Raw genomic sequence first — 15,709 nt, forward strand, 5'->3', positions numbered from 1 at the left:
GCGGGGCGGGAGGCGGCGCAGGCGCAGAGCGGCAGCGGGGAGGGACGGAGGGCGGTGGCGGCTGCACGTGCCGCGCGGGGCGGCGGTTGGAGGCGGCGGTTGAGGTGGGGGGGGGCCGGTGGCGGGAGCGGGGAGCGGGGTGAGGCGGCGCGGCGCGGCACGCCATGGCAGCAGCTTGCTGCCGGCGAGGAGCGGGGGTGCCTGGGGCGGCGGGCCGGCCTTCCCGCCCTGTCTGGCCGGGGCCCCCCTCAGGCGGCTCCCGCAGAGCGGCGCCGCTCGCCTGGACCCGGCGGAGACGGGTCTGCTGCGGGGAGCGGGACGGAGGGGCCGGGGGTCGCGGAGGGGAGGCGTGAGCCGCCGCCTGCGAAGCCTGTCGGCCTGGGCTGGGGGCAGGGAGTACTGGTTTCGGGGTTACCGGTTTCCCTTGCGCTCAAGGCGAAGTGAGTTTTTCTTTCTGAACTTTTGCACATGCAGAAATCAAACTGCTTAGATTTTCTGTTGGTGGATGCACAGTTGCATTTTTTTTCGGCCATCCAAGTGCTTCTTTCAAGCTGTAAACGTCAGATCTCCTCCTTGTATTTCTAGGGCTGTGCTTGTGTGGGGAGGAGAAAGATTGTACCCATTTCAGAGAAGCTACTGACCGCTCACCAACATGGTAGTTTTCACATGCAATGCGTGTGGAGAATCTGTGAAGAAAGCACAAGTTGAAAAACACGTGAACATATGCAGAAACTGTCAGTGCCTTTCTTGCATGGATTGTGGCAAGGATTTCTGGTAGGTAGAGGATGGGAAATAGCCTTGCTCACTCTGCAGTGGTTGTCACAAATATAAGATTTTCCTGTGGTGTATTAGAATTGAATTTGGCAATTTCTGAATAATTCCCATTTGTATTTAAAAATTATACGTGTTTTTATATAATTTCAAGCTTAATCATCCAAGTTTGAGCTGCAAGGACAACTAAACCACACAGTAAACAGAGTTGCAATTTCTTTTACAGTTATAAGTGACAGTGCTTTCAGCTTCTGATCATCCACAACTGTTACTTATTCTGCTACTGCAGAGAGAGTGAGATTGGCAATAACATCAAAAATTCTGAATTTAGTCGTCATTTCTCAGAACTCCGAAGAAAGCAGTGCTACTATCTGCTTTTGAAAGATAAATATATGAATTTGCTTAAGAAAATAAGATTTTCCTCAAATAATGATTATATTTCTCAATACTTCACTGACAAAAGATTAAGATCTATGTTATTCATTCTTTTTTGGGGGCACTTACACATTGGTCAGAACTACATTACCACATTAGTATATCTATATTTAGGAATTAGCATTTTTCACCTGCCTTGCTAATTTTAAAACATGTCAGTGTGAGTAGTAAAACACAGATACACGTTAATAGCTGTGTGTATGTTACATGCACAAATATGCAGAAGTTATACAGTCATTAATAAAAGCAGCAGTATACTGAAGACCCAGATCTGATTTGGCAAATCAGAAATTTTCGCTGAAGGCTGTAGCATGACAAATGTCAGCAGTCTTACAAGTATGTACTTTAAGCACATCAAACTTTACTCATATAAGCATTGACAGTATTAAGGTTTAAACGTTAGATGCTATTGTCTTATTCAGTTTGTTGATTACGTAAGTCTTGCATAGTTTGAAGGACTGACACTTCCGTGAACTACGGTTAAAAATCTCCTATGTTCAGGGGTGATGATTATAAGGAACATGTGAAGTGCGTAAGTGAAGACCAGAAGTACGGTGGAAAAGATTTTGAAGCCAAAACTAACAAAGGAGATGCTAAACAACAGGAGTGGATTCAGGTAAGGTTTGTACTATGTACAGGTGTGATAAATAACTGTGGTTTATAATCGTTAAAGACACAAGAGAAGCTCTACTGGATCAAACCAGACATCTATTTTTCCCAATATCCACAGCTTTCTTTTGGCAATTCCTTGGTAGGTCTATTGCTTATCCTGGTAAGAAATGCACCTTTTATTTGTTTTGAATCTGTCTCTTACTAGTTTGATTTAATGTTCCCTAGTTTTTGCATACAAAGAGGCATTGATCATTGTCCACCCTTTTCATGCCACGTACGCTTTTGTAGACCTCTGTCAGGCATCCCTCCCCATCTCATCGTCTCTGTTCCAGGCTGAAAAGTCCTATCCTGCTCAGTTGTTCTTCATATGTAAATTACATCTTTGGTCCTCTGAAGTCTTCCCAGTTCTACTGTGTCCTTGTGAAATGAGGTTACAAGAACTACATACGCTGTTCAAGATATGGATGAGCCATAGATTTGCTCTGTATCATAATTATGTTTTCTGTCTCCTTCTTTATTCCTTTCTTACTGATTTTTGTCAGTTGATCTACTTTTTTTTTGACTGCAGCTGATCATTGTGCTGGCATTTTCATGGAACTGGCTATTTTCACCCGAGGATCTTGTGTCTAAGCTCCAGTGATCAACTTAAAGCCTGCCATTTTAGATGTGAAGTTAGGATTGCTTTTCCTATGCATGCTGCTTTACATGAATTTGTGTTGAATTTAATTCACCTTTTTATTACCTAGTCAGTCATTCTTTAAGATCTTTCTGGAATTTTTCACAGTCCTCATCCTGAATAGCTTCATATCATCAGGAAAATTTTCCTGCCCTCTTTTCAGATATTTTGTAAATATGTTGAACAGCAGAGGGTGCAGCATGGATCACAGGAAATGCTTCCTACCCTTTCTGTCCTACCCTTCAGGTAGTTATTTATCCTGTGCAAGAACCTGCCTTTTTATGGCTGTTAGTTTCCTTTAAAGGTTTTAGGAAGGAACTCTCAAACACATTTTTAAAACCTCATTAAATATAATTAGTTAGATCACCTTTATCCCTGGATTTGTTGATTTCTATGTCATATAGAACACAATCTAACAAAGTACTAAGCTGCAGGCATACTCAAGGCATATGAATAATACCACTGAAGTCAACAGATTAGTGCCGTTGTTGACACTGAACATTGTTTGAGTAGATTGTTCAAAGGCAATATGATGTGAATGCTATTCCTTATGAAAATTGCTAGCCTTCCTCAATAGTAAGTACTTTCTACACAGAAAGTTGAGGGATTATTACAGAGTGTCCTTTTCTGGTAGTCTTAACACATCCACAGAACCTTTCAGTAAACAGATTTTCAGAAGTACAGGAGGGCTCTCCAGTGGCTACATCTTTAAATAATGGGAAGCTCAGAGCTGTTTTTCCCCACAAGCAGCAGTGCTGCTCAAGTAACTGCCATAAGGCCCTGGCCTAACCTTCTCTGTTCTCTTGTGCTGGCACCCGTAGCATAGGGATATGCCTGAGCTGTCTTGTGGGGATTAATGGTTGTTGAAGCTGGCACTGCTGCCAAAAGAAATGCATGTCAAACTGTGGCCTCGAAGTTAGCCTGATTTTTCACAATTAACTCCAGAAGTTTGCAAAACCCAATCAGTTGACAATTGCTTTTCTTAATGCAGGTCTTTTCACACTGCAAGAATCTCCTATGTGATACAGTTACTTTACTTTCAAATGTTTTTATTACAGGTTGTAACTCAGAAAGCATTGGTGAGCAGTCCTGCTTGCCTCTGCTTACTATATAGGTATAAATATTTATATAGATAACTGACGCATCTTATGATCTATGATAACACCAAAGGTTAGTGTTTTTCCCGTGCATATTGAACAGTTCTTTTGAGCAGGCTGTACAGTGTGTGGGTATTGGGTGATTTCTGTCCAATGTGTTTCTTGCATGTATCATTTGATCGTTATGCTTCTTTGCTGATTTAATTCTGATTTTCTTCATTCAGAAAATTCATGAAGTAATGAAGAAGCCAAACATAAGCCCTAAAGTGCGGAACATTCTGGAGCAAATGCGTGTCTTTGATAATATTCCAAGAAAAAAAGTAAAGTTTCAGGTATGTTTTAATAGAGATTTGTAGTAATCCATGCAGTGAGCTTAAAAATAGACTTTCTTAGCGAGTGCCACCCTCTTTTAACAAAGGTGGGACAAATTGCATATTTGGGTATTGGTAAATAGACGGTGTAATAGCTGAGTTTCAAATAGGCGGTTTGTAAAATACATCTCCTTGCTTAAAAGGACTCTCTGTGTGCCATTTTAATTAGTTATTAAGCCAGAGACTCAGCATTCAAGCTTAATCTCCATGTGTAGGCTTGTTCTTTTTTTAATATATTTCTTTTTTCCTATTTGTAATTTCTGTTGAATGTCTGAATTCTTAGATATACTTCTAAAGTGTTCTTATTTCTGTGACTTTGTTTTTTCCTGGTAAAAGCAAGATACTGTGTTGAGAGTTTTGCTGTTGCTCAGTATTCTGACAGAATCTCCCACACTGCATGCTTCACTAAACTTTGCGTCAGAGCCAAGCAAATTCCAAATGTTCCATGTGGTATCAGTAAAGAATTACTGACAAGCTGGCCTGTTCCCCCCACCTCGTTCTGTGCCTCAGATTGTGAGGCCGAGAGAAGATCATGATTGCTTCCAAAGCATTCAAATAGAACCTAATAGAGCTGTGGTGAAATTGCTGCTAGCGAGCTGAAGGTTAGAATACTTTTCTACAAAATTAATGTTCTAAGCATGGAAAGCGATACTGTCAAGAAGCCTCTTTCTTTTTGGTAAGATATGTTGCAATGGAAGGTCAAAAGTTTTTGCAGTTCATTGTTCCAATTTACTACTGCAGCTTTCCTGGGATTTTCATTGCAATGCAAAAATCTTTACATTAGGTTTTACTTAGAATTCCACATTCCTGCAAGTTGATCTGTTGCTGATGTTGTGAGCATATTATAAGTACAAATTTACTGCTTTGTTTTAACTTTCATCAGGAACTCCTGCAATAGCCCCAACAACTTTCAAATGTTTGCATTGAGATATTTGCTTAAATTTTACTTTCCTGTAATAAACTAAGGTATCCATTTAGGAGCATGACCATCTGTCCAGTACACAGATAAATAAATAAGATCAGATCCTTAATGTTTTAACTCATGAGAACAGTCAGAAGGTTTGGTAGGACATTAACATAACCAGCTGTATTCAAAAGCTTGAGGATTATCTTTTCTATGTATTTACCTCTTCTGGATTACTATTGGTGAGCCAATTGCGAGGCATGGTATAGCTTCATAACAGTACGCAGGCATTATGCGAAACAATTTAGCATGGAGGTTTAAGAGATTCATAGAGACTAAATGTCTAACCAGATCTTAATCAGAAGAAGTGATTAGATTCTTAAATCAGAAATAAAAACAAGAACCAAATATATGGTAATCAAGAAAAAAATCAGAGATGCACCTTTTCAGTTATTTTATTTTTTTTCCTGCACAGAATTGGATGAAGAACAGTTTGAGAATTACTGACAGCACTTTGCAAGACCAGGTTTGGGATATTTTCTCAGAAGCGACCAGAAACGTAAGTTAAGTTAGAGGTACAACATCGTACAAGAGGAATGCAGTCAGAAATGCTAGAAGGAAAACCTTTCAGACTCCCTTTGTAGATGTTAGCAGAAATATTGTCTCCCGTTGTTAGAATGAATTATGTTATAATGTAATATTCCTAGACTACATTGCTAATTTATGGAACATATTGTTGCTGAAGTAGTTGTGCATACTGGGCAGGTTGTGATTAAAAACCTGGACACAGGGACATGATTGTGACACAATAATCAGAAGGCTCATTTAACTTTATTTTATTCTATTAGTACATAAGGAAAGGGAAAAACACTACCTTTGGTTCCAACCTTTTACCACACACTGAGAAGAAATAAAACAACATCTTTTCAGAACTTTATTGGCCTCAAATTTCTGTGTATTGGAGTGGAAAATTAACAGCACCTAGTTTACCTGTTTTATTAGTAGAGAGAGATGAGATCCTCCAGCTTGTGATGCAAATTCCTCCCGCTTCGGTGTCCAAATTGTGGCCTCACACTGACCTTTTTTTCTCAGTGCCTAATTCTTTGCTATTTCAGTACTAGCTTAGCATGTTTTGGTACGGTGTTGTTTTGATTGTTTGTTCACATTTGTTACTGCTACTAGAAGGCTGTTACAGAAGCTTACTTCTCTGTCGATGTAGAGATTACTCTCTCCCTCCCCCCGGCTTCTTTTGAGGAACAGCGCAGGCATAGCTTTGACATTAATCCCTTGTTGATCAGGCTTCATGTTCCTGATTTGATGATTCCAGTTAAATCTACTTGTAGTTTTTCTGAAGAATCCAAATATAAGAGCCAGGAAGGAAAGACATTTTTTAAAGGATATGAACATAACGTAAACTGTGGGCACTGAACTTTAAGTACATGGTCTTGCTGGAACATTAATTCTGAATCGATACAACTTCACTGAAGTCGTAAGCAGTTCCCTCTTGATTTAAACTGATTTTTTAAAAGAATAAATCTCAAATCTGAACAATTATTTTATTTAAACACAAGTAAACAATTTACATTTTCCATAGAATTTAGCGTTAAAGTAAAATATGTAACACAACAAGCTCAGATCGTTTCAACACACCTTTAAGAGTTCTTAAAAACATCTCAAGATGTTCTTTGTAATATGTGCCTTAAAGTATATGTACTCAAAGGAAGTTATTAAGTGGAATTCAAATTGAATTGAAATGACTCTTTACAAAAACATGTTCGTATTAAGTTGCTTGTATAAACATGTATTCTCTTTCTAAATAACCACGTTAACACTTCAGTAATTGTATTGCACTTGTAATTATTAAAATTAAAGTTTAATCTAAATATAAAAATGTTCATTAATATATTAATTCTTCTACAAGAAAATTATTGCAAGCCCAGGAACATTAAAAGAAAACAAGATTCGTTAAGGTGGGAAAAGTACAATTAAAACAACCAGCAGTGCCTTTGTTGACATCGTGCAATAATAGTTTGTTGTCCTAGACATCTCCCAAGACAGGGAACTGGATGGCAAAGCTAAGACTATTACTCAAGAGCCGTATATTTGGGAATAGGTTCTGTACCTTGCTGTAATATGCTGTATTTTTGTCTGCGTAAATCAAAGATTTGTCTCTCCCTTAACTTAATTACATTTAGCAAATATGTTAAAAAAAGACAAAGGCAATTATTTCAAATAGAAATTATATATGTTGCAAGATCACATTTCTTCTGTGATGTTAAGGTAATTAGCATTTAGGCTGCAAAGTTAAAAGAAGAATCAGCCACACTCTTTAGTGCTCTTTCTCAGGTAACTGGTGTCACCACGTGTAAGCAATTTAATTGAATTCAGGATATCAGTGTTCTTCATGAATGATGTAGTAGAGAAAAGTTGAAATGTCAAAAAAGGCATGTAAAAATGGTAATAATCTGTCTTCCAACAAAAGATTTCAAGTGAAAAAGAACAAGACAAACCAGAACAGAAGGAAGAGGTGCAGTCTGCAGAAACTGGGGAAAAAACAACGGGAGAAGAAAATGGAATTACAGATGATAAAATTGAGAGGAAAAAGAATAAGAGAGAACGAAAAGAAGAGAGACAAAAGAACAAAAAGAAGGAGAAAAAAGACTTTAAATTAGAAAACCAGTCAGAAGTAAAAAAGAGTAAAAAGTCCAAAAAAGGAAAGGAGAGCTTGGCGAATGAATTTGAAATAAATGGAAATGGCCATCAGAGTGAAATAGAAGAGGAGACAAATGTAAAGAAACGCAAACATAAACATGTGGAAGGTATGTTTCCTTCCGCACCTTCCATCCTACACCTTGTGTTCTTGTTTGTTTTCAGGATGCTTTTTCTTAATGCCTTAAAGCTCAATAATCTACCTAAGTAGAACTTTTTAAGTAGTAAGTTACATATACAAATTAGATTATTTTTTAGCACTGTGGTTGCGCAGCCCTTTTATAAAATCTGAAGCTCTTAGCAAACATAAACTCATGTTACAGGAACGGAAACTTTAAGTCACATCAGAACTTTTCTTCTAGTTTTATAATTTTTTGTGTATGTTTATCCAATTCCATCTCTAGAGGAACCTCATATCACAACAAAGAGAATGAAAACTGAAAACATTTCAGAAGACATGGAAACAGAAGACACCAATGGCAACGAAGAAAATGTGGGAACAGACAAAGGTATTCTTAAAGGGGGAGTTTAGATAGTTACGACACTATTCTGCAGAAGACCTAGTGCAGCATATAAATACGGTGCTTTTGCAGCAAGCCATGAAATAAGTTGTGCCTCAGTATACATATACACATGTATATTCAGTATACATATCTGTTCCAAAGTAGCCTGTGCTACACTTCACTCCTCCTGCTGAATTACTTCTCTCATTTGTTGCTTCTGCTGTGCTGGGAACCTTTGGCTGCACTTGCTTTCACTGGGCAGTGAGGAATTTGGCATGTTTGTTTCACCACAGCAGGTCTCTTCCCTGCTGCCACGCACATTAGCCAACAGAGAGGAAAAAGGGTAACAGCTCTCTTGTATCTCTTTGTATCTCTTATATCCCCATTTTTGCTTAGTGAATCATAAATTGGATTTCAGCTGTGTTTATGCTTAGATAAACCTACTTATGCCTGTCATCCAACACACTTATTAGTGTTGGGAAATGTCTGTAGTTGAACATACAGATTGTTTATTTGGAAACTGCCAATTAATGACCTCTGAAGTGGGTACTGTGTGAATTTCACTACCTGTGCTCTAAGGGTGAGGAGACAGGATCTTCCCAACTACTCCTGTATTATGTAAGAGTTGCTGCTTAATAGCTGAAGCACAGAAGTTAAGTAAAAGCAATCCTGACCCTAGTTGTTCAAGTGGTATGTTGGTTCTTCGTGTCTATCATATTATGACCTTCAGAAACAGCCTACCTGACTTTATGCTTAAGACACCCTGCTGTTTTAGGGTCAGTAAGAGAACAACTGTTGTGGTAGCTGAACTGCTTCCAAAATTAGGAGATTGAAGGCTGGTTCCTACTAGAGAAGACGACCTGGAAATACCTAATTTTACTAATGATGTTGTCCACCTAATTATTTCTAGGTAAATTCAACTGGAAGGGAACCATCAAAGCTGTTCTGAAACAGGCTCCAGACAATGAAATTTCGATGAAAAAACTAAGAAAAAAGGTACTGTACAGCATGTGGTTTTTTAATCTCCTTTGGTCTTGCGAATTTTTTTCTGTAATGCTTAAATTCATAAAATCCTGCCCCACATAAGCAAAAAAAGACTGACATTATTTAACGGAGTATCAGTTGACAGAATGTCAACCGAAGGACGTGTTCTTTACTGCTTACTGGCTACAGGAGAAATTCAGTGCTAATTCTGCAAAGGAATAATAGCATAATAGATTCCATGCTACTTTGAATACAGTAACATCAATGTATTATTGCTTAAAGTATTAGTGCTTTACTAACTCAAAACCATTCCTCTGTCTTTGTGCAGGTTATAGCTCAGTATTATGCAGTAGCTGGTGAACATCACAAATCAGAAGAGGATATTCTAGCCCTATTTAATAAGAAAGTGAATAACAATCCCAAATTTAAAGTTTTAAAGGACAAAGTTAAACTCCTGAAATAAGAGTTTGCATACTTTTCATAACCTTTGCATTTTAATCTTGCAGACTGAGTCAAATTCTTCTGTCAGCTGGACAAATACCATGTATAGGTCTCAATTTAAATTATGTATGTGAGAGCAGAATTTAACTTTTAAGATTCCTCCTCTTTTTCTAGGTGTATCACGGAACATTTTCAGATATTTTAATTTTTGATTTTATGGAAAACGTATATTTTTTGGTACAAGTTTTAAGAGGCATTGAAAATAATTGCTGCCTACTATATTAAAATTCTTCCAGTAATGGATATAATTTATAGGCATGAATGTTTATCAGGACCTGGGTTGTGTGGCTTTTTGCAGAAACTATTGTAAGAGCAAATAGAATTTTCATGTTCAAAAACCCACCATGGAATAAATGTTTTCTTATGCTAAAATGCAAAATGGTATGACTGATATCCCCTTTACGCACTGTAGCTAGTATATGCAGGCTTTAATAACCTGTTAATTCTGTGTTGTAAAATGCGTAAGTAAAGTTTCTGTCAAGTTTGTGTATGTATTATTGCACATTCAGTGAAAATCTAAAGACTGAGTTACCTGTATATGCATAGCTACGGAATGTTTTAATTAGTAATGCAACTGACTTCAGTATAAGTGATCACGTGGACTAAAAATTGACTGATGAAATAAATTACTTTAAAACACCACCTTAAATATAATAAATCTTGCCACTTTTTGATTGTATAATAAATCCACAAATTATACAAAATTTGAAGAGGCTGATATGTTGCAGTCACCAAAACAATTTAGGCAGGCCAGAAATCTTACACCTCTGTAAGAGACAGAGTTGCCTGGGGAAAGTTACTTGAAGTTTATAGGGTTTTAATCAAATGCAAAATACTTCCAGATAGGGAGTTTCCTACCATGAAGTAATCTGTTAAAAACAGTGGTAGAAAGCCAGTGAAAATTTCTTGCAGTAGATGGTGTGGTGGTTTGGAAAATTGCATAATGGTTTCAAGCAGATACACTTTTATAAAACTCCATACTGAAAATATCTGAATTTATAGAAATACTGAATATACTAAAAGTATAAATAAGAAAAAATTGTCTGATACGCTGGGTCCAGTTTTTCTGAGTACATATTTGTCTTGTTTATTATAAAAGTTGCAATAAAAATACCTAATAAATTTAAGATCTCTTCAATAAGTGTTTGTTGTTAGTTCATTAAAATGGCTTTGGAGATAAATAGGAAAAAAAATTATTTACAGACATGGAGAAACTTTGAGAAGTTGTTTGAACACATTTCAGAAGCTTAGATTTCTTTTTTGTTTTTAATTTAGGAAAGGACATATAAAAGACTAAGTCCTTGTCAGTGAAACTGAAATTAATATAGTGCTGTTAATATTTTCACTCACTGTATTTATTTTACAACAAATATTGTTACATTAAGATCCTAAATAGTTTTGTTACAGTAATTATCACAGGGTTTTTTTTGTTTAGGATTAATTCCAAATTATGCCATTCTCTTACACTTTTCATCTTCCGTTGTTGTTGACCCCAGCATTTGTCTGACACATGTACAGAAACATCTGCTGAACTTGTGCTGATGGTATCTTACGTTCTCGTGATGACAGCAGCAGTTAGGGGTGCAGTCAGCAGCTGCTGCAGTTGTGGCAGCTAATTCTGTGCCATGCCTTCGTCCTTCTCTCCCTGCCCTCACACGAGGATCCAACCTCTCTTTCTGTCCTGCACTTCAAAACGCCAGGCCCGCGTCCACAGGCCAGGCTTGTCTTTCAAGCATTTTTTCAATAAAGGCCTGCTATTTTCTTGACATGCTCATGAACTCACCAGCTGCATCTTTTTTCCTTTTTCAAACTGGTAGCGGCAGTTTGGATTGTTTATGCTGTGCATTTAAAAATATTCATAGCAAATTCTTAGTTTGGAGTGTTGCAAGTTATCTTTTACAGCTTGGGAGAATGACAGTTTCTGCTCATGAAAAGCATCAGCATTTTCTAATCCACAGACAAAAAAGCTGATCTGTATCACATGGAAACAAGTTTAGAGGCTAAAAGAACATCTGAAGTTGTACAACAGTTCTTCTTATTCAGTCTAACAGATAACCAGATACTTAGGTGGTTCCTGTCACTGCAGAGTTCTGGTGTCTGATGCTCGGGGTTTACTTCAGTGATCACTGAACGAAGTGAAGCAGCAGACTTAAATGTTCAGAAACACCACACATCAGTTTAAAGCTGAAAATAAGGAATACTGTATCAGATCAGCAGTACGCAGATGAGCTATCTGAGTAGGATTTGACCTTGGCATCTTTTCCTGCAGGAACTGTTGTGATTCTTCATGGTTCAAACCCGGCCTTCCCCTGTGCGTTGCCCTGGTTGCGCTGGTAGTGCCCGCGTGGGGTCGTAAACGCGACTTTTGCATCTTATTCTTCCCCCCTCTGTGTAAAGGGCAAAGCAGCGCCAGCTGCCTTGCAGTTTTTTCCTAATGATTTGGCAGACATGGATCAAATTAATGCCTCTTTATTGATGGCCACTAGTGGGAGTCTATTGCGAATAAGTCCTGTTATCATTACAGTAGTCTTACCCCGTTGTACATCATTACAATAGTATTACCTTTTCCTAGGCCGCTGGCAGACAGAAGGGGCAGGGGGAGCAATGTGCTTTGTAGGTGTATTTTTCTTTCTGGATGTTCCTGGAAGTACTGTAGTATGGTAGACGAGTCTATGCCTCTAATTACTGATGACTTCAAGTGCTATTGAAGTCCATGCACAGTCGCATTATTGACATGCAGCTCGCCAGTAAAGAAAAAATGACCTCTGTGTTTTTTCATTAGACAATTAATAGATTCCTCAGAGGACTGAAATTGGCTTTTCCACTTGCAACAGATTCGAGCTTTAATTTACAGCTTGCAACTAATGACGTCTTAATCAGATTGAAGTTACCCTGTTCTTGAAAACTACCAATTTAGTGGTAATCATTTCAGAGGGAGGCATAATCCCTTGCAGACCGTTCAGAATATTTCATGAAGACAGAAAAGCAGTAAGACCTATTTAATTTCTATTTGATGCTTAACCAGCATGTCTACCAGTATTTTTTTTAAAATCCCATGGATCTGTTGCAATGAAGTTATGTACCTTGGATGCTCTTTTGGTTTTAAGTGCGGGGGAGGATGTACAACCTTAAGATTTACCAAATGCAAGAGGGCAACAGTGTCAATTTACCTGCTTGCTTTCAGAGACCGTGTAATGGTTAAAAATTATTATTCCAGACAGTATAAAAGAACAGCAAGGCACAACCCACAGTGGTAACGTGGAAACTTGCCGAGCACCTGCCTGCAGTTTAATTAATATGTTCATTAGGCATTATTACCTGATCCCAGCTTCTAGGTCAGATGATTAGTTTGACTGAACAGCTCTTAAGTCCTCATTTGGGTGACTTTGGGGTCTGTCACCTTCAAGAACAAATGACAGGACTGACATCCATCCATGCATGCATGGCTTTGAAGAGGGAAAATCTAGCTCACAGTAATTGCAGTGGTTCTGGGTGTTGTGCATGTGCTGATCGCATGACTGCCATCCCTCCCTTTTGCGCCATCTTTGACCATCTAAATCGACTACTGCAAGCCGTTGCCATTGATGCCAAGTTTGATGCCCATGGAAATTTAGCTGACACGATCCACAACTGACGTTTTAAACACATTTGACAACAGGCACATGATGAGCCAACAAGTTCGTTATCTTTGATCTAGCTTCTCAGCAGCAAAGTCAATTGATTAGGGTTACGCACGGACAGGAAAGTTGTGGGTGCATTTATCAAGCATGCTACTGACCTGTTCAAAAATATAAAGTACAGAATATTTAAAAGAATATCACAATGGTACTAAGTAGCCCTTTATTTTAACATTTTTTCTGATGGAACAGCTGTGGTATTGGACTTTTCTTTTAACAGCGTGCCAGCGTACTGGGTTTGTGTTGCCATATACTGAACCATTGAGTTCATTTCTTGAGGCATTGGGTTAGGAAGCCATCAAAACCACATCTGAGTAATGAGTTCAGTTATATACATGGGGAGATTCAGCAAAATCTAGCACACGTTGCAGTCATACGATTAAAAAAAAAAAGAAACACAAACCCAACAGCAAACCAGAGACCACTGAGCAGACCCTCAAAATCGAAATTGCTGGCTTACAACATTTCCACTTTTTATCCCGGTATCTTTCCAGTTCTAACAGATCCATTTTGGTACATGAGCTTGCTGTGCAGTTCAGATAATATTAGTATTATGCAGGTCATTAAAATAAGACTTCAGCATTAAGTGTTTGAACATCAAACAAACAAAACCCTGACGACCAGCAGCACCCCTTCAAGTTCTTTAGACGAGGTATTTTGAGAGTATCATCACCTTTCCCACTACTGTTTTTTTCTGTTCTTTCAGGACAAAGGGGCATTGCTTAATGTTGATTCTGCAGAGTGGCAGAATCATGCGGCTGATGGACATGCACCTTTTGTTGTGTTTTTCTCATTTGCAATCAACCAACGGTAATATTCAGAAAGGGACTTTACTGTCTTGCAGCTGCCACTCTAGATTCTGAGGAAAAGAGAGGGAGCCCTTCCAAACTTTTGCAGAGGCAGAAAAGCCACTGTAAAATCACGTAACTTTAAAAAAGGAGATAAGATAGCACAAGTGTCAATTCTGTTTTTGTGCATTTCCTAGTTTAGTAGCATGAATTTATACCATTAAAGCTAGTGTTTTAATATAGTTTGTACAGATGGAGCTCAATAAATGCAAATGTAAAGAGAGTTCTGATTTTACTAGCAAGAGCTGGGTATTTAAGTGGTATAGTATGAAAAAAGTCATAATATTAAATATTTACTTTGTAACTACATATTTTACACTTGTTCTGTTTCAAATTCAGATGTGAAACCAGATAAAATTAATTTTAACAATTCACAGTTTTCCAGTGTTCACTCAGTACTGTAGCCACAGAAAATTTCTTTGTTGTAACATGGGTCAGGGTACTGAAAAATCAGTGCAAGAGAATGCTTGTATAAAGCTTCAGTTAGGATTTAATACAAATTGACAAAATCATGCAGAATTAATTTTTTTTATTTTCTTTTCCACAAATTATATGTTTAGCAGTCATTGTTGATGTCAACAGTCACAATACATTGATGAGAGACCATCAGATAATAGTAACACAGCATTAAAAAATGTTCCAGAATATGTTTGTTTTGTTGATTTTCTAAACAGCATAATGTAACTCCATAATAAAATATGCCTTATTGCTAAAATTTTCCTTTCTAAAATAGTGTCTTGGAAATTGAGTGTCTTGGTGACGGGGAGGGGAGGCAGCAGTATTGGAAATTAGAAAATTGTTTAAAGCTAGTGGGTTTCTTGGTAAGTATAGAGTAAGCATTTAAGCAGGGAGTTTAGCCACTGAAAGAAAAAAGCTTCAAAGGACAGCTACTTATTTGTTGTGCTCACCACTGCACTGTACTGGTGCATTAGAGTAGTTCATTCTTCTTTCTCCCAGTGAAAACCGATCTTCCCACCTGGTGGTATAATCCGATTGCACCAGTACAATGTAGTCAGACCCCAACATGAGTAGTGGCTTATTGTTGATGACCACAGGATACAGAGACCCAATACATGATTTCATTCGGAAACTTTTAAAGCTGTAACACTCACCCTTATTAAGGAAATAAGAGAGCAAATATTAAACTTTTTGTGTGAGATAAGCAAAAAGAGGCATATTGTTCTATACATTGAGCCGTATTCACAGGTTACAAGATATCTCAGCCAATATATTCAACGTTTATCCCTTTCTTCTCCCAATTTAGCTTTTAAGAAAAAAGAAGTCCTCTGAGTTTCTTTTCTGCTCTGTCAGCCCAGAAAAGCAGCATATCATGTTTCCCATTAGTACTTTACAGGAAGTGTTATTTTATATTGAATTCTAAATTTCACTTGGACTAGAGGAAGTTTTAGTAGTTACTTTTCTTTGCACTTGTTGAGATACAATTTCTTTCGCACCTGTAACCTACTGCTCTTCTTTGCACTTGTTGAGATACAATTCCTTTTGCACCTGTATCCCCACGCTTTTACACTCTCATAGGGTAAGGGCTGAAAAACCTTCAAGCTTTTTGCTTAGACTGGACTTTTTTTCTGCAAGATGGCAGATCACAGAGCTCAGTCCTTTC

General features: G+C 37.9%; 1 protein-coding gene across 3 annotated transcripts; it reads left to right on the forward strand.

Moving 5' to 3' along the window:
• Positions 1 to 3: 3 nt before the first annotated feature.
• On the forward strand, positions 4 to 14,759 carry LYAR (Ly1 antibody reactive). Of its 3 annotated transcripts, none has more exons than XM_087735838.1 (9): positions 4 to 104; positions 586 to 774; positions 1,708 to 1,822; positions 3,816 to 3,923; positions 5,342 to 5,425; positions 7,349 to 7,685; positions 7,980 to 8,084; positions 8,989 to 9,074; positions 13,947 to 14,759. In XM_087735838.1, exons 2-9 carry the CDS (start codon positions 653 to 655, stop codon positions 14,052 to 14,054), a joined length of 1,065 nt encoding a protein of 354 aa, XP_087591964.1. In that variant the 5' UTR covers positions 4 to 104; positions 586 to 652; the 3' UTR covers positions 14,055 to 14,759. The 3 variants fall into 3 exon arrangements, with proteins under 3 accessions (XP_087591964.1, XP_087591962.1, XP_087591963.1); XM_087735836.1 differs by lacking the exon at positions 13,947 to 14,759 and adding an exon at positions 9,391 to 10,205; XM_087735837.1 differs by lacking the exons at positions 4 to 104; positions 13,947 to 14,759 and adding exons at positions 372 to 440; positions 9,391 to 10,205.
• The last annotated feature ends 950 nt before the right edge of the window (positions 14,760 to 15,709 follow it).

The sequence above is a fragment of the Nipponia nippon genome, unplaced genomic scaffold (genome assembly GCF_047370975.1).
Source record: "Nipponia nippon isolate SJK-2023a ecotype South Korea unplaced genomic scaffold, ASM4737097v1 scaffold_6, whole genome shotgun sequence".
Lineage (NCBI taxonomy): Eukaryota > Metazoa > Chordata > Aves > Pelecaniformes > Threskiornithidae > Nipponia > Nipponia nippon.

Coding starts and splice junctions, on each gene's coding strand:
- LYAR (XM_087735836.1), top strand. CDS start 653: ATGGTAGTTTTCACATGCAATGCGTGTGGAGAATCTGTGAAGAAAGCA. Junction 1,823..3,815: donor AACAACAGGAGTGGATTCAG/GTAAGGTTTGTA, acceptor TTCTTCATTCAG/AAAATTCATGAAGTAATGAA. Junction 7,686..7,979: donor CAAACATAAACATGTGGAAG/GTATGTTTCCTT, acceptor TTCCATCTCTAG/AGGAACCTCATATCACAACA.